Source organism: Macaca nemestrina, chromosome 12 (assembly GCF_043159975.1).
Source record: "Macaca nemestrina isolate mMacNem1 chromosome 12, mMacNem.hap1, whole genome shotgun sequence".
In the NCBI taxonomy this organism is placed as follows: domain Eukaryota; kingdom Metazoa; phylum Chordata; class Mammalia; order Primates; family Cercopithecidae; genus Macaca; species Macaca nemestrina.
Window position 1 is genome coordinate 73,627,705 of NC_092136.1, and position 22,215 is coordinate 73,649,919.

Consider the following 22,215-nt stretch of genomic DNA (forward strand, 5'->3'; position numbering starts at 1 on the left):
ATATATATATAAATTAGCTGGGTGTGGTGACAGGAATCTGTAATCCCAGCTACTCAGGTGGCTGAGGCAGGATAATTGCTTGAACCTGGGAGGTGGGGGTTGCAGTAAGCCAAGACTGGGTTGCTGCACTGCAGCCTGGGTGACATAGGGAGACTGTCTCAAAAAAAAGAAAAAGAAAAGGAAAACATTTCTCACAGAACTCAAAACTGAAGAGGCTGCTTTGGAGGTAGTTTAGTCCTGTTGACTAGCAATGTGGCTGGGAAGTACCCTGTGACTTGGTTCAAGAAGCATATGAACCATAGAGCTAACAAGGCCTAACATTCAGGGTCCTGACTCACATGAGCTCCTTCTTAAGGTCCTAGTAGGAGCCCTAGCAACATATTAATGTGGCAGTATATTTGCATAATGTTTGCAAAAGTAAGATATTTTAGAATTCTTTTTCTTAAAGAGAGTCCCCAGAATTGTATGACCTTCAGGCCTGGATCCACTCCTGTGTGGCACAGAGTTTTGAAAAGCACTAGGCAAGGAGACCAGAGTTCCTGGGTTCCAATCATGGCACTACTCAGGCCCAAATGGGCGGCACAGCACTTGCCCTGCTTTCTTTATGGGAGTGCGAGTGGGAGTGGTGGCAGGGTGGTGGTGGTAAATCATATCTGTGATATGGGATAATCATCACTGCTTCTCATGGCTTTTGAAGATAACACATAAAAAATGTGTCCCCAGAGCATCTTCCTGTCTCATCTCCCTCTGCTACAACTTCTCCTTTCTCCAACCTTCAGGCCCCCAGTACTCCAGCCACTGAACCAGTTATTGGTCATTATCTGTTGCTACTTTTATATGTTTGTTCATGGACTCCCACTGTTTATAAAGTCTATCTTTTCCTGGGAAAAAATCCTTATGCACAAGGCTTCGGTCTACCAGCCCCTCTTCTCCCACCCCAGTGATGACCTCCCTTAGCCCTGTTTCTTGTTGCTCTTACAGATAGGGACACTGAGACCTGATGCAGTCCACAGCAGAGTTCTGGAGGCCCCAGACGCAATCCCCAGGTGTCTTGGTCTTCCACCATTCCAGCCCTCTCGTGTTAGATCATAGACACACGGTTCTTGATATACACATGATAGGGGTCACTACGCTTGTCCACTTTGCGGGAGCGGGTATATCCCAGGATGAGGCTGCCCACAGTGACAGCAAATAGAAACATGACAAAGAGAATGTACATGTAGGAGTTGTCATCACGGCCAGGTAGGCTGGCCGGTCGCTCTTCAGTCTGGTTGTCTGGCCCCAGCCCTGGCCCTGGCCGGCAGAGCAAATTGCTGTGAAGAGTGGCATTTAAAGCCTTCAGCACGGCATGTAGGCTCTCATACCAAGTCTCAGTTCCATTGGTAGTCTCCATAGCAACAGGGATTGAGGTGGGGGAAGACTCGGTAGAAGCTCTGTTGGCAAGAGAAAAGAGAGAGGGGATGGCTCTGTCACCTGGAGCTCAAATGACCTCCTCCCTTCAGATCCCAGTAAAATCCTAGCATCATGGCTGATATGGTTTGGCTGTGTCCTTACCCAAATCTCATCTGGAATCATAGCTCCCATAATCCCCATGTGTCATGGGAGGGACCCAGTAGGAAGTAACTGAATCATGGGGGTGGGTTTTTACCATGCTGTTCTCATGACAGTAAATAAGTCTCAAGAGATCTGATGGTTTTATAAAGGGCAGTTCCCCTGCACCTGCTCTCTTGCCTGCCACCATGTAAGATGTGCCTTTGCTCCTCCTTTGCCTTCTGCCGTGATTGTGAGGCCTCCCCAGCCATGTGGAACTGTGAGTGCATTAAACCTCTTTTTCTTTATAAACTGCCCAGGCTCGGGTATTCCTTCATGGCAGTATGAAAATGGACTAATACAATAGCTTATTCTGGTTACTTGATTACATGTTTGTCTTTTCCACTAGACCATATACTAAATAATAAAGGCAGGGCCTATATTTGTTTTACTGACTGCTATATGCAATCACTTATGACAGTACTCGATAAGTACTCAATAAATAATTGTAGAATAAAGCCTTCCCTGACCATCAGAACCCATACTAATCTCTCATTTCTTTAGATTCTATAAATCACTGAACTTTAGGTTAGAAGGACCTTAAGGATTATTTAATGTAACTCTTGCCATTTTACACACAGGGAAACTGAGGCCTTGAGAGAATAAGTGGCTTGTCCATGATCACAGAATATTGGAGGTAGAGCCAAGACAGAAAGCCCTGCTCCTTATGGCTAGCTTAGAGCTGCTTCCACTTCTAAGCTAGCTCTCAGCAGGACTGTGTGGCACCATAAGAAGACATTCATCACAACTCTCCTTCAGCACAGTTCTCTTTATAGACTCCACAGACAGGCTGGGCACAGTGGCTCATGCCTGTAATCCTAGCACTTTGGGAGGCTGAGGCGGGTGGATCACTTGAGGTCAGGAGTTGGAGACCAGCCTTACCAACATGGTAAAACCCCATCTCTACTAAAAATACAAAAATTAGCTGGGCGTGGTGGTGAGCACTTGTAATCCCAGCTACTTGGGAGGCTAAGGCAGGAGAATCGCTTGGACCCAGAAGGTGGAGGTTGCAGTGAGCCGAGATAGAGCTGCTGTATTCCAGCTTGGGCCACAGAGTGTGACTTTGTCTCAAAATAAAAAAAAAAAAAGACTCCATGGGTACACCTTTTTTGGAAGATGCCTGGGGATGGTTTAAATTTCATCCTACCTAGAGGCCAGAAGCTGGATCATTTGACCTCTCAAGCATCCTGTGTCCCAAAGACTAGATATTCCTAGCTATTTGCAGAAATTCTGTTGGAAAGGAGGTGGTCAGGGAAATGGGAACAGGTTGGCAACCACTGTAGGCGCTGGAGAAGAGAAAAACAGCTTGGGCCTGAGGGCGGGAGAGTGAAAGGAGTTCTCAGTCTGGCTTGGGGTTTACCTGCCCACAAAAAGAAGACACAAGCACGCCAACTATCTTGTCTCCTGAAATAAAGTCATTATGTACCTGGCATATACTAAGTGATTATAAATGTTCCTTTTCCTTCTTCTCAGAGATCCTTAGTCTATAATATAGAAATAACCTTTTTTTTGTTTGTTTGTTTTTTTTTTTTTTGAGATGGAGTCTCACTCGTCGCCCAGGCTGGAGTGCAGTAGCGCGATCTCAGCTCACTGCAAGCTCCGCCTCCTAGGTTCACACCATTCTCCTGCCTCAGCCTCCCAAGTAGCTGGGACTACAGGCGCCCGCCACCATGCCTGGCTAATTTTTTTGTATTTTTAGTAGAGATGTGGTTTCACCGTGTTAGCCAGGATGGTCTTGATCTCCTGACCTCATGATCCACCCGCCTCAGCCTCTCAAAGTGCTGGGATTACAGGCGTGAGCCACTGTGCCCAGTCAGAAAGAACATCTTAAAACAGACTTGCATCCTTGTCTCTGAAAAACCATATGTCATTCCCTGTAAACAAGGCCCCACACTCACTTCCTTTAGGGAAGCCTCCGTTCAGTGCTCCCCACCCCTCAGCCACACTACACCACCTTTATCATCACAGCCTTCCCTTCCCCCCAACACTTAACATATAAGGCAATATGTGGCTATCCTCTTGTTTTTGATAAGGATATCATCAGGCCACATGTGCCTGGTCAGCAGGGCTATGTCTCTTCCTCCAATCTGGAGGACTACCCTGAGACTGGGTGTTCTCCTTTCCCAGGGCACTACCCTGTGACTGGCTGGGCATTCCCTTTTTCTAGGGGACTGCCCTAAGACTGAATGGGTGTTATCCTTCTCTCAATAGTTTCTAGTAAAGATGTCCACTTTAAGGAATTCTCTATGGGCCAAGCATTCAGTCCTCCATCATATGGGCAGAACTGTTAACAAACTAAAGTTAACTAATGTGACTATTAACCATAAGATCTCTTCCCTGGAAAATATGATCATTCTGACCATGATAAATATTCATCAATGGCTCTATGAACGCAATTAGCCAGGACTGGGCAGCATTTTATGCAAGGCCTTTGGGGCCCTCTGCCATCTAGTACTTGTGCTGTCCTGTCTGGATGGAGGAGGGGAGAAGAACAAGAGCTCACTGAGTTAAGATCCAGGAGATATACGTTCTCATCTACTACCCCATGTGTCAGGCAGAAGATCTGTGGCTGCTTCTTCCCTCGTGTCTGCCAATAGCAAGTAGGAGCAGCATGAGGAAATAAATAACTCAAAAAATCATCCAGATAGTTATCACCAATATGGGCCAGGCCCTGTGATGGGAGCTCGGGGTGGCTCAGATCCAGTGCCTTCGCCCAGATCCAGGGGCTCTGCTCTGATACAATGCAGGGGACAAGCCAGGAGCTACTAAGGCTAAAAGGAATAAGTAATGGATACTGATCAGGGCTTAGAGAGTGTCCACAGTGATGGAGGCATTTGAGTTGGACCTTGAAGGATTTTTAAGAGGCAGAGAAGACAAAGGAAGGCAACATGAGCAAAGGCGCAACAAAGTGTGTACATGTTTAGAAGAATGGAAAGTAGCATAAAGAGGTTGAAGTGTAAGATGTGTAGAAGAATAGCATAGGATGTGGGACAGGAGAGATAGGAGCCAGATCATAGGCAGCCTTGAGTGCCACTCTGTAGAGTTGGAACTTTATTCTGTAGCTAGGGAAGATAAAATGGTCAGATCTGTGCCTGGAAAGGATACTCTGACTGTCATGTGGACTGGAGGGAGCTGGAATTGAGGCAGTGAGCCCAGCTACACGAGTCTTGAAATAGTTTAGTGCAAGATGCTGAGTCACGAGTTGGGGCAGAGAGGATAACAAAGTGGGGAAGTGGGGGTAGAGACAGATGTGAGACCCAAGGAGGAAATGGCCAAGTAAGTGTTGAAGGAGGAAGGAGCCTCAGGCAATTTCACAGGTAGACAACAAACAAACAGTGTAAGTGTCTGGAGGAGCCTACTCTGAAGGAAATAAGTTCCTTTCCCTGGTTGGGCTTCGGTTTCCTCATCTACCAAAAGAGATGACCATAGAGTTGTTGTATGGTAGGTATAGAGTTTCAGTTTTGCAAGATGAAAAGGTTCTGGAGATCTGCTGCACAACAAGGTGAATCTAGCTAACACTACTGAGTGTACACTCAAGAATGACTAAGATGGTACATTTGTGTGTGTGTGTGTGTGTGTGTGTTTTAAGCACAATTTAAAAAAAATAGGCCAGGTGCGGTGGCTCACTCCTTTAATCCCAGTACTTTGGGAGGCTGAGGTGGGCGGGTCACCTGAGGTCAGGAGTTCAAGACCAGCCTAGCCAACATGGAGAAACCCCATCTCTACTAAAAATACAAAAATTAGCCAGGCACATGCCTGTATTTCCAGCTGCTCAGGAGGCTGAGGCAGGAGAACCGCTTGAACTTTGGAGGCAGAGGTTGCAGTGAGCCGAGATCATGCCACTGCACTCCAGCCGGGGCAGCAGAGCAAGACCTCTGTCTCAAAAAAAAAAAAAAAAGAAAGAAAAATGATCATCCTTGGCCTCCTCTTTCAAGGCTTGCTATGAGTATACACTTGTATTATACAGAAGAGGATTAAAAACTTTTTATTTTCAAGAAGCAAATATGTACACATAGGTTTAAAAAAAAAGAATGGACACAGCACATACTGTGAAGGTGAAAGCTCCTAGTTGTCCCGAGCTCCAATCCCAGGGCAGGGCAGTTACCATTCAGTTTTCTTACGTATCATCGGAAAGGGGTTTTAACTGACAGGGAGAGGGAGGGAAATCTCAATCTGGAAGACTTACCAGCTGGCAAATCCGCTGGCTCTCAGTCAGTTTCAGGAGTCTCTTTGTGGACACACTAAGGCTCCTCAGCCCCCGAGCCTCTTCAGGATGTCTCTGGACACATCTGAGATCTCAGTATTGACTTCGGAGCTGGGAAAGCCCAGAGCTAGAAAGCAGGAGAGAAAGCAGAAAAGGAAGGAACCAGGGTGGATTGCCCAAGGCCAGGCCCCAAGGATTGTGCAATAGTCCTGCTGTGGGCTCTGACCCCCTCCCACAGCCCCTCCCCTTCCTGCAGCAGCTGGGTCAGGCCAGCCTAGGGTTGCAGTTAAAGGAACTGTGCAGTGACCAAAGGGCCTCTGATTGCTGTCCCCCAACTCCAGACTTAGTGTCTTCATTGGGTGACATCATGAGAAACCTATTTAACATGTGGACTCACACTCAGGGACCAGCTGATGGTGCAGCCTAAAACATTCCCTTTCCTAAGGGTTACCTTAGCAAGGGCCTTTTAGAATGCCAAGGGAACAGACATGAGTGGGAGAATGGCAGCTGCGTTGATATTTTGCACAGAAACAAATGATGTGTTACCACCCAATCTATTCAGATAGACAGGATATGAACACGGTCACAGAATGAGCACTATCTGTAGCAGAGCTTTGTTGTGAAAATTAAAGAACATCATGTAGTGCTTGGCACTAGACACTGCACAGATGGCGGTGGTTGTATTTTGTAGAGCAGAGGCTGGAAGGGCCTTCAGAGCCCATCTAGGCTATATGCCCTTACTTTACGGTGAAGGAAATGGAAACCCAGGGGGTTGTCCCGGCTCAGCTGCTCCTTGTGTGACTTTGGACGTAAGACTTCCCTTTTCTGTGCCTCAGCTTCTGTCTGCATCTGTAAAATGAAGGGGTCCCAGTTGGTTCTAATGTCCTGTGATGATTTCAATCATGAAACCAAGCTGTGAAACCATGGGAAGTTAGACAGGCTGATGGGAGAAGCGTTTTGGGGGATTTCTAGAGCTTCTCAAATCCCAAGATAGAGAAGGCTGTGGACCTTTTCCTCACAGGCTAAGATGCTTCTGAGCCCTGGGACTGACTTACATCTAATATCCCAGCTGAGCCAAACTGAGCTCGGCTCATTTTTCCTCTTCACAGCTCACCTGCCAGGATGATCCAGCCTGAGGAGGAGATAGACTCTGCAGAAAGTGGGAGAAGGGGACAGTGTGAAGGTCAGCGGGGGGCTTTGAGGCAGTGTTCCATGAGGGGAATAAAGATTCATGAGACCTTTCACACCTCAAGGCCTCTCTGGATAGACTAGGATGTTTGTGATTCTGACAGTAGGAGGAAAGAGGCCATAGTTCCATACCTCTAGGTGCTGGGTTTGTGTGGGAGGGAGGGCTTGGGTGCAAGGGCCTCCTGTCTGAATTAGGCGAGGCAGAAAGCTGATGAAGGCACAGGTTGGTTCTCTTTGGGGCTCTGGGACTGCCTCTGGGGCTGAAGCTGGGGACTCGCAGTCAGGAACGGGGGAGTTTTGCCACTGTTTCTGAGTTCCTTGGCTTCCCTGTCCAGGAGAGTCCCTGATTACCAAGATCCTTGGATGGGGAAGACAGAGCTCCTGCCCTGGAGAGGTCTTGCCTTGAAATAGAAGATAGGCCAGTGAGGAAGGAGGGTGAGCAGATGGCCAAGCTGACAGGGACTTTAAGGATCTTCTAGAATCTAGATTCCAGGCCAACCCTCCATTTCGTAGATGAGGGAACTGAGGCTCAGAAGGGAGAAGTGACTAGTCCAAAATGACATGGCCCATAAATGGCAGCACTCAGACAAGAACCCAGGTGTTTGGCGGTACTGTTCAGGTGCTCTTTCCACTACAAATGGCAGTGTTTCCTCACATCTAAGCTTCACATCACACCAGACACAGCCTCCTAGTGTCATGGGGCATCATCTCCTCTAACTTTGTTACTATGGCCTTTTCGTGCACCACAGATTCTCACCAATCTTAGTCAAGGACCCAGTGAGATGGAGCTTGGTAAGCTTCGGAGGAGGAGGTAGCCTTCCTTTATGCTCTCGTCTCCCATGCACCCCGCTGCTCCAGACCTACTCCTGATTCCCTAGATGAGCCAAGTTCACTCTCTGTTCCTGCTATTTCCCACACATTACCAGGTTCTCACAAAATGCACTTGCCTTGCACTTGTCCAACCCCTACTTGGGGACTAAAGCTGTGATCTGAGGGATGAACTGGGGATCTTAGTGGGGTTTTCGTTCAGGTTGCTCTGGGGGAAAAGCGAAACTCTACCCTTGGGTCTTTCTTTCCCATTGCTCCATTTCAGCTACTCTTTCAGAATGAGCGTCTTCAGTGTCTGGAAATGAAGTACAGAGAGGCAGGTAGAAAAAGTCACATAAAGCAGGTAGGTGATCCAAAGACAGCTCCTGGGGTGTACAGTTTTGCCACTGTCCCCTCAGTGGTCTTACCACTCTTGTGGACTGGAGAGCTGGTGGAGTGGGAGAGGAGTTGAAGGAGTAGCCCCTAGCATCCAGTTGGAAGGAAAAGGAATAGAATCTGAGCTGGAAGAGATCTTCATGATCATGTTGTTGGTGCAACCCCCTCATTCAACCAGTGGGAAAATAGACCCTCCTCCCCAAGGCAATCACCTGCTTAAAGTCTCACAGCCCAGTAGTGGCAGAGTTGGAGCCAGAAACCAAGTATCTTGACTTCCCCTCCACAGACCTTTCCACTATAAGTTCCCTTCTGCCAGTAGGGCAGACTCTAAACTCTTCTGATTACCACTGAAGTGCCTTGAAATGTGACTCTGACACTGGCCTCATCTCCCCGCAGCTCTTCTCAGTGGCCTGCACCCATGACACTGAACTACAGGCCACTCTCCAAATACTCCTTGCACTTGCACATCTCTTGCCTTTGCTCATGCTGTTTTCTTAAACAAGAATGCCCTTCCTCTTTTTACCTGCCCGGCAAACTCCTACTCATCCTTCAAGACCCAGCTCCAATTCATCTCTGTAGACCTTCTCCTGGGACACCTCCTTCCTCACTCCCTAGCCAGTTAGTCTCTCCCTCTTGTTTTTTTCCCCAAAAGTGCTTTGCACAAAGACTTATTAGAGCACTATGCTGTATTGAAATTGTGTGTTTGTGTGTGTGTGTAACTGTGCTTTGAGGTAAGAGGGCAGGGTCCTGTGCCTCATACATTTCTTTATTTCCCAGCCCTGATACCTAGCAGGCATTCAAGAATAAATGAATCAATGCCTCTTCTCTAAGAGCATGCCTCTGCTCTGGCACACACATATACATTCATGAAAACAGCTTACAATATTTAAAAAGCAACCTCCAGGGAAGGGCAAAACAGATTTCATTTGGTCTGGGGAAGGGATGGCTCAAAGAAAAGCAGTCATCTCAGTCAGGTGGGGTGAGTCACAGGAGGAGGAATTCTAAGCTTTCTTTGGAAGCCCAGATGCTCCCTGCACCTGGACCCCATTCAATCCAAAGGGCAAACATTCTTGGCCTCAAAACACCAGCAATGGCTTTGCAACCCTCTTCCCTGTGTACCTACCCAGGGTGTGGCTATATACACCCACCCCCTGCACACACACACACAGTCCAACTCCCCGGTCCTTCGGCCTGTGATCTTGCCGTTCAGGTGTTCCTTTCATGATTCTAATCTTGGCTGTATGCTTGGCTCTGTGTCCTTGAACACTGCATTTACTTCCTCTGAACCTCATCTATAAGATGGGGATAATGATCCCTGCCCTGCCCAACTCATATGAGAACTGGAGGAGACAAGAGATGGGAAAGTTTTAGAAATTGCAAACATACAAGAAAATTATCAGGCAGCCTGGTCACACTGTTTGTTTCCTTTTCTGTCTCCATATCTTTCCTTTCCCCCCTATTATCAAGAACAGCCATCTCTATGTCTCCTTTCCCACCCCAGCTCTCCTAGCCTCAGACGCAACCAGGAGGTTCTTATTATTCTTCTTGATTCCCAGGAACCTCACCTTCTCCAGAAGCCTTCCTTGTTTCCCACCCTCTCTGATCATCCCTGCAGTCCTTTATCATTGAGGGGTACCATTCTGTAGTCCTGTAGCTGGTGGAGAACACATCAGAGGGGGAATCAGGAGACCTGGGTTCCTGCCCCTACTATGCCAACACGTCTAGTCATGCATTTTGGTTGAGTAACTATCACTCTAGGCCTCATTTTCCTCATCAATAAGATGGAGTTTCTTGTCTTTCTTCCCTCTCAGAAGGTATTTTGATCACTAGCACATTAAATTTATGGACGTGCTTTGAGAGGTATGGAGTGAGTGAGGGATGGAGAAGGTGATGGTTATCATCTCAAGGAGTCAAGAAAATCTGAAAGCAGTTTCCAGGCCCCCAGCATGGGTCTCCTCCATCAGGAACAAAGTGGACGGATGCAAGGAAATAAGGAGGCGCTCACACGTTTACAATATGCCTTTGTAGGTGAAGCAGAGAGAGCCCTGGGCTAGGACTGAGGAAACTTGGGTTCTAATTCTGTTTGGTCTCTGTTGTAACCTTAGGTAAATCATCTCCCCTGGGGTATCAGTTTCCCTATATGCAAATTAGTGGGGAGTCGGGAGAGGATTTTAGGAGGGGATACTTTGGTGGGCTTTCATGCAAGGACTAAACTCACTTATTTTCGAGATAAGAGACTCCCAGGTCCAATCCCCCTTTCTCCTTCTGTCCCATGAGGTGTGCAGGCAACAGGAGCAGGAGGCCCATTTTACAAATGGTGACCCAGGAAATGCGAGGGCAAGGCGCAGAGCTGAGGGGTGACTGCCCGGCTTTACACAGCCTGTAAACTAGAACTCAAGTCTCCCGACTCCCAGCCTCGACCTATGTTACTGGCAGCAGAGGATGATTTTGGGAGTCCCCAGCTTTCCCGGGACTAGGTCAGACAGGGTGAGGGACACAGTGTGGTAGAGGGAATGGGCAAGTCAGCTCCGCAGAGCCAGTGGCCCCGGCCAAATGAGACTGTGCTGGGTCCTGAAGTGTCTTTTCTGCGCGTGCACTGGCTGCCAGCCGCAGGTGTTCACTTGCACTCCTGTGGGTGTGGAGGAACTTTTCTTGTCGCCGTCTTGAGGGCTGGGACTAACGGCGCAAGTCCCCACGGTTTCCAGACGGGGCGCGCAGAGCCCAGCTCCCTACTCCCACATGCTGCTCTGCGATCACTGCGCTCGGGAGGATCGAGAGGATCGGGGAGGATCCTGGAGGACTTGCTCGGTATTTGCAGCGCCCACCCCTGCCCCACGCCCCGTCGGTTCCACAGTCTCACGGAGAGTGCCCCGTGACCCTTGGAAGGGAGGCGGGAAGACCCCTCACTTGCACCCCCGACTGTAGCTCAGCCTTCCCAGCTCAGTGGGTGCCTTACCTGCCTCTCAGCAAGGCTCTGGGGCGCCCGTTTGCTCGCTGGCCTCTGACCGAGGATGGCCCAGGCGCTGCGACCCTGTGCATTCCACCGGCCCGGTTCCACTCCGCGGGTGCCCCGCACCGCCCAGCGCGCTCTCTGGCTCTGGGCTCCCACCCGCGCTCGGCTCCCTTTTCCCTCCCCCAGGCGTCCCCTCCCCCGGCCCCGCCCGGGCCCCAGCACACCCACTTCTCCCGGGGCTGGCCTTGAGTGCCTCCGCCCAGCTCCTTGGCCTCCCCTGGCTGTGGGCTACGACCCTTCCGTCCCCTGCAGCGCCTGCTTCCTGGACCAGAGACCGAAAGCCTCTCGCTCCGCTGGGCCTCAACAAGCCCAGCATGAGGCCGATCTCCAGGAGCCGACTTTGCTGCGGCGTGGCTGTGTGGTGGTGGGCGAATCGCTGCCCCTCACCGGGACTTGGCCTCGCTGTAAAGTTGGTATAGTTCCACCATGCATTCTTCACAGGCTTATGGTTGGGGTCAGATGAGACCTTTGAGTCCAAAGTATTAAAACCAAAGGGTCAACAGCAAGTTAATATGATTCTTACACAAACTTTTCTACATAGGATGCAGAGGCCCAGTTGGAGAAGGGATTTGCCCAGGTGGCAGAGCCCAGACCCAAAATCTGCTACACACCCCCCTCTCTCTGAGTAGCACCAGCAGGTGTTTCCTCCATCAAGCCTCAAAAGTTCCTGACAGTGCCTGACCAACTTGTGTTCAGCCACACGTTACTCATCTCTGTCCCATGACACTTTATTTTCCACCACCATGCCCTCACTCAAACTGTTGTTTCCTCGCTGGTGACATTGCAGGCTTCAGAGAATTGGGGCAGCTGGGGAATAAGAGCCAAGAGGCTAGTGGCAGAGAAAGGAACAGTTCCAGAGAATTTCTCCCAGGGACCCTGTGGAGCACCCTTTTACCTGCTCACTGCCTCAGAATAATTAATAACAGCCTCAGGCCGGCTCTCTCACTCCCTTGCAGAGGTCTGCTCCAGGATATCTGAGGCACATACTCTCAATTACAGAATCTCAGAATGTATCTAAGGCATATTGTACCCACCTTGTTTTGACCCAACTATTCCTTTTTCTCAATCTGGAGATCACCTCTTAGAAAAGTCATCCTTATCACCTAAGCTTGCAATCTCAATTTTCTTTCTTTCTTTTTTTTTTTTTTTTGAGACAGGATCTCACTGTGTCACCCAGACTGGAGTACAGTAGAGTGATTATGGCTCACAGCAGCCTTGAACTCCTGGGCTCAGGTGATCCTCCTCCCTCAGCCTCCTGAGTAGCTGGGACACACCACCATGCCTGGCTAATTTTTGTATTTTATAGAGACTGGGTTTCTCCATGTTGCCCAGGCTAGTCTCGAACTCCTGGGCTCAAGTGACCTGCCCACCTCCACCTCCCAAAGTGCCAGGATTACAGGCATGAACCACTGTGCCTGTCCTGCAGCTTCAGTTTTCAATCTGCCTAAGAATCCCCATGGGAGTTTGTTTTACTGAGTAGACTTTTGGGCTCCATTCCAGAGGTTCTAATTCAGGAAATCTGGAGTGGAGCCCAGAAATCAGCATTTTTAAACAAGATTTCCAAATGACTCTGATGCAGATGGTTCTTGAGACTAGCCATGCAGTCCTGGCTTGGTCAGGGTTCCTTCTCAGATCCTGCCCATGGCCTTGCATTTACTCTGTAGGACTGTTTATGACAGTTATAGAAAGTAACCACCTCATCTGCTAGGTTGTGAGTTCTTTGAAGATAGGGATTGTCTTTTGTTCTAATAAAATCTTAGAACCAAAGTCTTAGAATCATATCTTAGGATTCTAGAATGTAAATTGGAAGAATTCTCACGAGTTTCCTAGTCAAATCCCTCATGAGCCTAACAGATCCTCCCATTTCTTTATTTTTGGAAACATATCACCCAGGCTGGAGTGCAGTGTGCGATCTCGGCTCACTGCAACCCCTGCCTCCCAGGTTCAAGCAATTCTTGTGCCTCAGCCTCCTGAGTAGCTGGAATTACAGCTGTGCCAAAACACCCAGCTAATTTTTGTATTTTTAGTAGAGATGGGGTTTTGCCATGTTAGCCAGGCTGGTCTCGAACTCTTGACCTCAAGTAATCTGCCCGCCTTGGCCTCCCAAAGTGTTGGGATTACAGGCGTGAGCCACCACACCCCACCTCTATTTCATTTTTGACATGAGGCTATCCAGCTTCTCTTGCACACCTCTAGGGAGCTCATTGCCTGCAAGGCAGCTAGACAGCTCTGACTGTTAGGATATTCTCACATTTTATTTTTATTTTTTTATTTTTTTTTATTTTTTTTTTGAGACTGAGTCTGGCTCTGTCGCCCAGGCTGGAGTGCAGTGGCCGGATCTCAGCTCACTGCAAGCTCTGCCTCCCGGGTTTACGCCATTCTCCTGCCTCAGCCTCCCGAGTAGCTGGGACCACAGGCGCCCGCCACTTCGCCCGGCTAGTTTTTTGTATTTTTTAGTAGAGATGGGGTTTCACCGTGTTAGCCAGGATGGTCTCGATCTCCTGACCTCGTGATCCGCCTGTCTCGGCCTCCCAAAGTGCTGGGATTACAGGCTTGAGCCACCGCGCCCGGCCAGGATATTCTCACATTTTAACAAAAACTGCCTCTTGTTGACTTCTACCCTTTGGGCCTTGCACCCATTGGAGACATAAAATAGAAGTCTGATCTGTGTTCCCTTTTACAGTCCTTCAAGAATTTAAGGTCGGCCAGGAGCAGTGGCTCCTGCCTGTAATCCCAGCACTTTGGGAGGCCGAGACGGGCGGATCCAAGGTGGGTGGATCACTTGAGCCTAGGAGTTCAAGACCAACCTGGGTAACATAATGAGACCTCATTTCTACGAACAATACAAAAATTAGCTGGGCATGATGCCATGTGCCTATAGTACCAGCTACTTGAGAGGCTGAGGTGGGAGGATTGCTTGAGCCCAGAAGGTCGAGGCTGCAGTGAACCGAGATTGTGCCACTGCACTCACTACAGCCTGGACAACAAAGTGAGACCCTATCTCAAGAAAAAAAAATTGTTGGGCACAGTGGCCCATGTCTGTAATCCCAGCACTTTGGGAGGCGGGCGGATCATGAGGTCAGGAGTTCAAGACCAGCCTGGTAAATATGGTGAAACCCCGTCTCTACTAAAGATACAAAAAAAATTAGCTGAGCATGGTGGCATGCACCTATAATCCCAGCTACTCGGGAGGCTGAGGCAGAAGAATCGCCTGAACCCAGGAGGCGGAGGTTGCAGTGAGCCAAGATTGCGCCACTGCACTCTAGCCTGGGTGACAGAACGAGACTACATCTCAAAGAAAAAAAAAAAGTAGAATTTAAGGTCTATCCTTTACTTCCCCTTCTCTGGGGTGAGGATAAGGCAGGAACCATGTCAGGGAAAGCAGCTGGGCCTTGGAAAGGGGGCTGAGCTGCCTCATGTTCCCCAGCTGTGCCCCGGAGCCTTGCCAGGAGGCTTAGATGAAGTGATGTGTATAATATGCCTAGGGCCGGGCCTAGCGTGAGGCATAGGCTTAATAACGGCAGCTTCTATTGTCATTGGGTGAGAAAGAGTGGGAGGAAACAGAGTTCCTGTCCCTGGGGATCTCTAGTCTGACAGGGACTTCAAGGAGCTCCCTAATCCAAAGACATTGGAGACATGGCCCTGACCCTGGGATGGGGGAGTAGGGTGGATGCAGTTTGAGGGTAGGATGAGCTGATTGAAGGGATAAGGGGAAGGCTCACCTAGAGATATGCTGCAAAAAAGTCTTGGCTTAAATGTCACCTTCTTGGTGAGGCCTTCCCTGAGCATCCAGTTTACAAATGCTAATTCCTCCTTTCTCCTGTCTCCCTACCTCCATCCCCTACCTTACTTTTCAGTAACACCTTACCAGATGATTCTGATATATTTCACTTACTTAAAAAAAAAAAAAGTATTTTGTTGTTGTTCTTGCTGCATCTTCAACTGAGGCTCACAGCTCCCTCTGCCCTCAGCCCTCTCTTAGAGCTCTCCCTGAGTCTAGATTCCTGTAACCACCTCCTTCTCTTTCCTCTTCAGGCCTAGGGGTGGTAGTGATGCCCAAGTGCTTTCAGCTCCAGGATATCTCACAACCCCTGTGGTTTCCCCACTCTCTGCACATCTCTGAATAGAGCCTTCTTGAATTATCCATATGAGATAGCCATCTTCTTCCTGCAGGACCTGACTGGCACAGAGGCCCACTTTCTCTGCTCCTACAGCCCCTTGGGCTTTCCTCTCACACAGCATTTACCATTCTGTGTTACAATTGTCTCCTCTATCGGTTGACTCCACACCTAGAACATAAATTCATCGAGGGCACCAAGCCATTCCCAGCACCAAGCCTAGCACAGAGGAGAATGAGTGAGTGAATAATGGTCATGAGAGGGAAGACCCCTAGGAATTATGTTATCAGAGAAAGCTTCCAAGAAGAGATAGAACCTAAGAGAACCTCAAAGGTCAGTAGGAGACTTTTTCAACCTGTGGGCCAAAACTTTCCTCTGAGCATCAAACTCCCATATCCAACAACCTCCCTGATGTCTCTGTTTGGATAACGTGGGGACCGGAACTCTTGACTTCTTTCCCTTTCAATCTTCTATGTCTCAGTCAATGGCACCATCATCCACCCAGTTCCCTGTTTGTTTTCTTCATAGAACTCAACCCAATCTTCTGTTTATCTGTTTGGGGCCTGCCTTTCCCATTGGACTGGAAGCGCTGTGAGAACAGAGACGAGTTGTGTCTTTTCCACCATGGTATCCCTTGAGTTACATCTTGATTTTTCAGTGCACCTAACCAGATGACTCTGATCTATTTGATGTTTCTAACTCAAGGTCTAGGAAGTGGGGGGGAAATGTTGAAAGGTAGAGTGAGTGTGGATGGTACCTGTCAACAGTTTCAGAAGCCTGGGTCACCGGGGGGAAATGCAATGTGACTCACAGAGGAAGTTTAACAGTCACATCAAGTTACTTTATTTCATTACTCACGAGGAGCCCGTGTCTGTGCCTCCAGGGTCTTATCTCCTCCTGGCTTGTCAGTTTGGTCCTTAATCCCTTGCATTCCCAAAATCTGAAATGCTACAGCCCAGAAATCAGCTCATTTCCTCTTCTCTATCCCCTCTTCTTCTCTCTCTTCCAAATCCCTCTCTAAGGGGAGTGCTACGTCCTTCTCACTGATGTGTTTATGAGGTGTCTGAAGATGTGCATTCTGGATTCTCATTCTGATTCCAACAGCAAATATTCATCTTTGGCGGAACTACTTGTCCTCTCTGGACCTGTTTTCCTCTCTGCACAGGATGGTGTGACACTGTCTGATCTCTAGGGTTCCTACCAGATCTGACCTTCTTCAAGACTCAGCCTTGTGGGGAGGGACAGGCATCACACCACAGTTCTTAGCTCAGACAGGTATGGTGGCTCTTCATAGTCGCAAAAGCATCTTCACATTTGCTGTCTCATTTGGTCCTTTGGAGTCTAGACTGGAGTCCAAACAGTGGACTTGCCTCTAATTGACTTCATGAATTTGGGCAATTTCTTCTTCTGAAACTCAGTTTCCTCTTCTGAAAACAGGGTCAGTAATACATCCTTGTGGATTTGTTATTTGCTGCAAATATTGTGCTTAGAACAGCTCTGGACCCTCATGAGCTGGGCTGGCAAGAGGCAAGTAAGGGGCCCGGCACAGTGGCTCATGCCTGTAATCCCGGCACTTTGGGAGGCCGAGGTGGGTGGATCACCTGAGGTCAGGAGTTCAAGACCAGTCTGGCCAACATGGTGAAACCTGTCTCTATTAATAATACAAAAAATTAGCTAGGCGTGGTGGCGGGCACCTGTAATCCCAGCTACTTGGGAGGCTGAGGCAAGAAAATTGCTCAAACCCAGGAAGCAGAGGTAGCAGTGAGCTGAGGTCACGCCATTGCACTCCAGCCTGGGTGACAGAATGAGGCTCTGTCTCAGAAAGAAAAAAAAAAAGGATAGGCAAGTGAGGTGGAATTGAGCTGAATACCAATAACTAAATAACTCCTCCCAGGTTTCCAGCACTTTGCAGGGCTTAGCACACCCTGTCCATCCTCTAACTGTGGATTAGGGCTGTGCGTCACCAGGGTCCAGGTAGGAAACAGATGGCACCCTGAAAAATGAGTAATTTAGAGTGTGGTGAGGGTTTAGAAAATCAAGACGAAATAGTGCAGTTTGTCTGGCAAGCAACAGTGAGGATGGAAACTACTTGGGCTGACAGGGTGAGGGGAGGAAGGGGTTATTACTGGAACTCAGAGAGGGCAGTGGTGGGGAGGGCATCAGGACTGGAGCTGTGGCCTTTGGTAGAGGCTAACCTCTCACAGGAAGAGAGCCAGGGGAACAAGCACATTTCTCTCTCTCCCCTCCCATCCTGTGGTCTTCTACCACTGCCTCCTGTTGGCTCAACCCAGACTGAAGTTCCAGAGTCAGGCGGCCTACTGTGGGTGGAGAAGGGTGGTGAGCCCACGCAGGACAAGTGGAAGGATCCAGCACAGGCAGTGCATCTGATAGATGGGTAGGGTCCTCCCCTGTTCCTTTTCAGCCTGCTCCAGGCAAGGGGTGGGAGGAAGGAGTAGGAGAACTAAGGAATGTGGGTGGAGGATGCGAGCTTGGGTTTTCACCCCAGAAAGGAGCAGGAGGGGACAATCTCAGTTCCTCAAATACCCACATGCTCTCTGTCATCTTCAGGCCTTTGCTTACGCTGTTCTCTCTGCCTGGAACACCCTTCCTCCTGGGGCAGGCTAACTCACCCTTAGATGCTACTTCCTCCTGGAAATCTCCCCTGCCCTAAATTAGATGCCTTTGTCTGTGTCCCCTGACTGCTCCCATCCCACGAGTCTCCCCTTTTTCATATGTATCACCCTTGTGTAAGTCCCTGTTCTTGGGAAGAATGGCCCTGACTGCATGGAGAATGTTGCTCTCACTGAGAGAGCCCCTAGTCTGAGGGAGCAATAGGTGAAGCAGCCCCTGGGAGGATCAGAGTGCTGTTTGTTTTTTGGTGCTTCTAATCTTCTGCCTCCAAAGTTATCAATGTTTAGAAAACAAGCAACAGATGTGGGTGTCTTTACTGGAGCTCTGGCTGAACCCACAGAGAAAGGAGGGATTCCCTAATTATTCTTAGTGGTAAGAGACCACCTGGATGGTGCTGACACAGGCACAAGCCAAGAAAGGGGTCAGCCAGGGATCATTGGCTCTGGGACCCTGGGCCAAGTCACTGCCTCACTTTGAGCCTCTGTGTTCCTCACTTACACAAGAATCTTGGTCCTGCAAACCTTGCAGGTTTCCAAGGAGCAAATGGATTCGTGGCCGAGAAGGCACTTTGAAACCATGAAATGCTTATTATTGCCTTCCCCTCAGACCAGGAGCTCCTGGAAGGAGGGGCTGTACCTCAGATGTTATGCATATTTGTTATCCCACCTAAGTAAATAGGACAGTGTGGCAGCAAAACAAAGCAAAAAAAGTGTTGACACTGACTTAAGCTTTATTTTTAGAAGAATGTATTTGGGGCTATTTTGGATTCTCCCAGAAGCAGGCCCTGGGACATGGATTTGAGTACAAGTGGTTCATGTGTGACGTGATCCCGGCAAACACAATTAGGAGAGTGGGAAAGTAACACAGGAGTGAATGGAACCTTAAATAAGGTGTACCTTTAGCAAGCTTAGCACTGCTAGGGAACCCTAGAGGCCTGGGTAGAATACATCCAGAGTTACCTCTCATTAGAGGCAAGGGGGTTAGGGGAGTCAGTCATTGGCCGAGGGCTGCTCGAGGGACTTGAATTCTCCAGCATGTCTAGCCTGACACATGGGTTGATAGCCCTGGTCCCTCCAAAAGTCCTGAGACAAAATGTGCAGATGCTGGCAGGTGGAAATAGACACTGAAATGTCTCTCCTCCTCCTTCCTCCTTCCTCCTTCCTCCTTCCTCCTTCCTCCTTCCTCCTTCCTCCTTCCTCCTTCCTCCTTCCTCCTTCCTCCTTCCTCCTTCCTCCTTCTTTCTTCTTTCTTTCTTTTTTTTTTGAGACAGGTGCTCACTCTGTCACCCCAGCTCCAGGCTGGAGTGCAGTGGTGATGATCTTGACTCATTGCAGCCTTCACTTCCTGGACTCAAGCAATCTTTTCGCCTCAGCCTGCCAGGTAGCTGGGACTGCAGGTGCATGCCACCATGCCTGGCTAATTTTTGCATTTTTTGTAAAGACAGGTTTTTGCCATGTTGCCCAGGCTGGTCTTGAACTCCTGAGCTCAAGTGATCCTCCTGCCTCAGCCTCTCAAAGTGCTGGTATTACAGGAGTGTGCCACTGCACCCAGCCTGAAATGTCTATTTCCAACAGACATTTGAATTGGCACCGAAATGGAAGGGCTAGACAAATATACATGGGGCACCTAAAGCACCTGCTGTAGTCTGGAGCAAACAGGCACTTGAGTTCCCCAGAACAGCTTCACACCTCAGAGACTCTCATGCTTCTTATTCTGCCTGGAACACACCATGTCTTCTTATCTATCCAAAAATTCTTTACTTATCTTCTGAGGCCATCGTGGACGTCTGATGTCTTGGCCTTCCCAGAATTCCTTCTTTTGGGAATGGAACCTCTCTCTTCCTCTTGGGGAGTCACCCTTCCCTCCCTTGCTCTCAGCCCATATGGTTGAGGTGGGGCTAAGCCCCATCTGTTGGTTCCAAGGGGGTCATGACCCTCCTTGGAGCAGTGATTTATCCAGAATCCTTCCTGGGCCTTAGGCTGAATGTATACGAAAGTAGGGGTGGCTAAGCTATAGAATCTAAGTGTGGTGTGACCAACAGCCATCTTTGGTACCACACGGGACAGAGCGAAGCCAATTCTGAGGTCAGCAGAGCTAAGGGATAGAGGAAGAAAAACCAAGTCCTGATGCCATTGTTTGAGTCTCTGGATCAATCTGTGCCTGAAGTCTATCCACAGACTTCTCAGTTATGAGATCTAAAATATTCTCTTTTCACTTGAGCTAGTTTGAGCTGGGTTTCCTGTTACCTACAACCTAAAGTCCCCACTAATTCAGTGTCACTTTCAGCCTTTCCTGTCCTCATCCTCCCTGTTAAGACTTAGTACTTCTTTGATGTCCCCACGGTTCCCTATGCAAGCTTCTCTCAGTGTGTGTAACACTTTACTGCATGTGTTTGTTTACAGGTGTGTCTTCTCTACAAGGCGGTGAACTCCTTGAAGATGGACCAAGTTGGATCCATCTTTGTCCTCAGGATCCAGCACAGGCTTGAACCTGGCCAGACCATACCATACATGTTGTCTTCAACTCCAAGCTGCATAGATTAAGGGCACATTGGCCAATTGGAGCCTATGGAGATGAGGGCAGTGGTGTGGAGTCTGGAAGCCATGAAGAACATAAGAAGAATAAGGAATGTTTAACTTGAAGAAGAGACCACTTCTGAGACAATCCATTCTCTGATTCCACAGACTGTTTCTGGGCACCTCCTCTGTGGAAGGCCCGGGACTGGGGGCTGAAAAGGCCACGGATGACACAGCTATAGTCTCTGCCTGGGGAGCCCACAGTCTGAATGGGATCAGGCAGAGAAACAAGGAACTATAATAGAGTGTGGTCAGTACCACTAGAAAGGGATGTAGCGTGTGGCCAGGGAAGTCCTCTTAGTGCAGGGGGGACAGAATTATGACAGTGTTGGTGGCATTTTAGCTTTGAGGAGTAACTTTCTAACAATCAGAACTATCCAAGAATGGAAGGCTGTCTCAGGAGGTAGTAAGTGCTCTGTGTCTGGAGAGATGTGTGAGCAGGGCTGGGACAACCACTTAACAGACTGGATATATATTTTTTCTTTTTTATCACTTTATTTACAAATTGTCTATGTCTTTTAATGTTAAAGTATGTTTTTTGATAATAACATAGAATTGCTTGCATTTATAAAAGGTCAACAAATGCTGCCTTTTAATGAGAGTATTTAATCCATTTACATTAAATTAGTATGTTTGGATTAATCTATCATGGTGTTTGATTTCTATTTCTGTTTTCAGATTTTCATTTCTCTACCTTTAGTTGGAAAATTATTTTTATTCAATTTTATCTCCTATGTGAATTATCATTAATAATTTAATTTGTGTCACCACTATTGAATTTCTGCTTATGTCCATTTGTCTTATTTTTGGTGGTTGCTGTATAGATGCATATGCATCTTCTTTTTATCATTACTTGCCTGCCAAAAATACTCTAGTGTTTAGGAATATAAGAATCTTGGTTGGGCGCAGTGGCTCACACCTATAATCCCAGCACTTTGGGAGGCCGAGGAGGGCTGATCACGCGGTCAGGAGTTTGAGGCCAGCCTAGCCAATATGGTGATACCCCATCTCTACTAAAAATACAAAAATTAGCCGGGCGTGGTGGTGGGTGCCTGTAGTCCCAGCTACGTGGGAGGCTGAGGCAGAAGAATGACTTGAACCAGGGAGGCAGAGGTCACAGTGAGCTGAGATCGCACCACTGCACTTCAGCCTGGGTAACAGAGCAAGACTCCATCTCAAAAAAAAAAAAAAAAAAAAAAAGAATCTTAAAACAGTATACTTATAACTTCTTTTTTTTTTTTTTTTTTTTTTTTTTTTTTTTTTTTTTTTTTTTTTTTAATGAGACAGAGTTTTGCTCTGTCACCCAGGCTATAGTGCAGTGGCGTGATCTCGGCTCACTACAACCTCTACCTCCTGGGTTCAAGAGATTTTCCTGCCTCAGCCTCCCGAGTAGCTGGGACTACAGGCGCGTGCCACCACTCCTGGCTAATTTTTATATTTTTAGTAGAGACAGTGTTGGCCAGGCTGGTCTCAAACTCCTGACCTCAAGTGATACACCCACCTCGGCCTCCCAAAGTGCTGGGATTACAGGCGTGAGCCACTGTGCCCTGCCTTAAAACGATATATGTCTGAATACCACCCTACTATCTTCATGGTTATATACTTTACATTCATATCTGCTATAAATTCCACATTATGTAGTATTATTTTGACTTTATGGTAGTTATGTTCTATAAAGTTGTTGAAATCATG

At 48.3% G+C, this 22,215-nt stretch overlaps 1 protein-coding gene and 1 long non-coding RNA gene across 6 annotated transcripts in view; one reads left to right on the plus strand and one right to left on the minus strand.

The window, feature by feature from the left end:
• The window catches only part of LOC105468738 (uncharacterized), a 77,328-nt gene extending 55,602 nt beyond the window's left edge, over positions 1-21,726 (plus strand). For all 4 annotated transcript variants that reach the window (XR_003015212.2, XR_003015211.2, XR_011610926.1 and 1 more), the window contains one exon: positions 20,350-21,726. This is a non-coding gene — a long non-coding RNA (uncharacterized lncRNA). The remainder of the gene's footprint in view (positions 1-20,349) is intronic.
• On the minus strand, positions 22-11,280 carry LOC105468737 (potassium voltage-gated channel subfamily E regulatory subunit 3). Of its 2 annotated transcripts, XM_071075292.1 has the most exons (4): positions 11,142-11,280; positions 6,536-6,643; positions 5,777-5,921; positions 22-1,433 (listed from the first exon to the last, which is right to left on the minus strand). In XM_071075292.1, the coding sequence occupies exon 4, from the start codon at positions 1,391-1,393 to the stop codon at positions 1,082-1,084; it is 312 nt and encodes a 103-aa protein (XP_070931393.1). In that variant the 5' UTR covers positions 1,394-1,433; positions 5,777-5,921; positions 6,536-6,643; positions 11,142-11,280; the 3' UTR covers positions 22-1,081. The 2 variants fall into 2 exon arrangements, with proteins under 2 accessions (XP_070931393.1, XP_070931395.1); XM_071075294.1 differs by lacking the exon at positions 6,536-6,643.
• Positions 21,727-22,215: the final 489 nt, after the last annotated feature.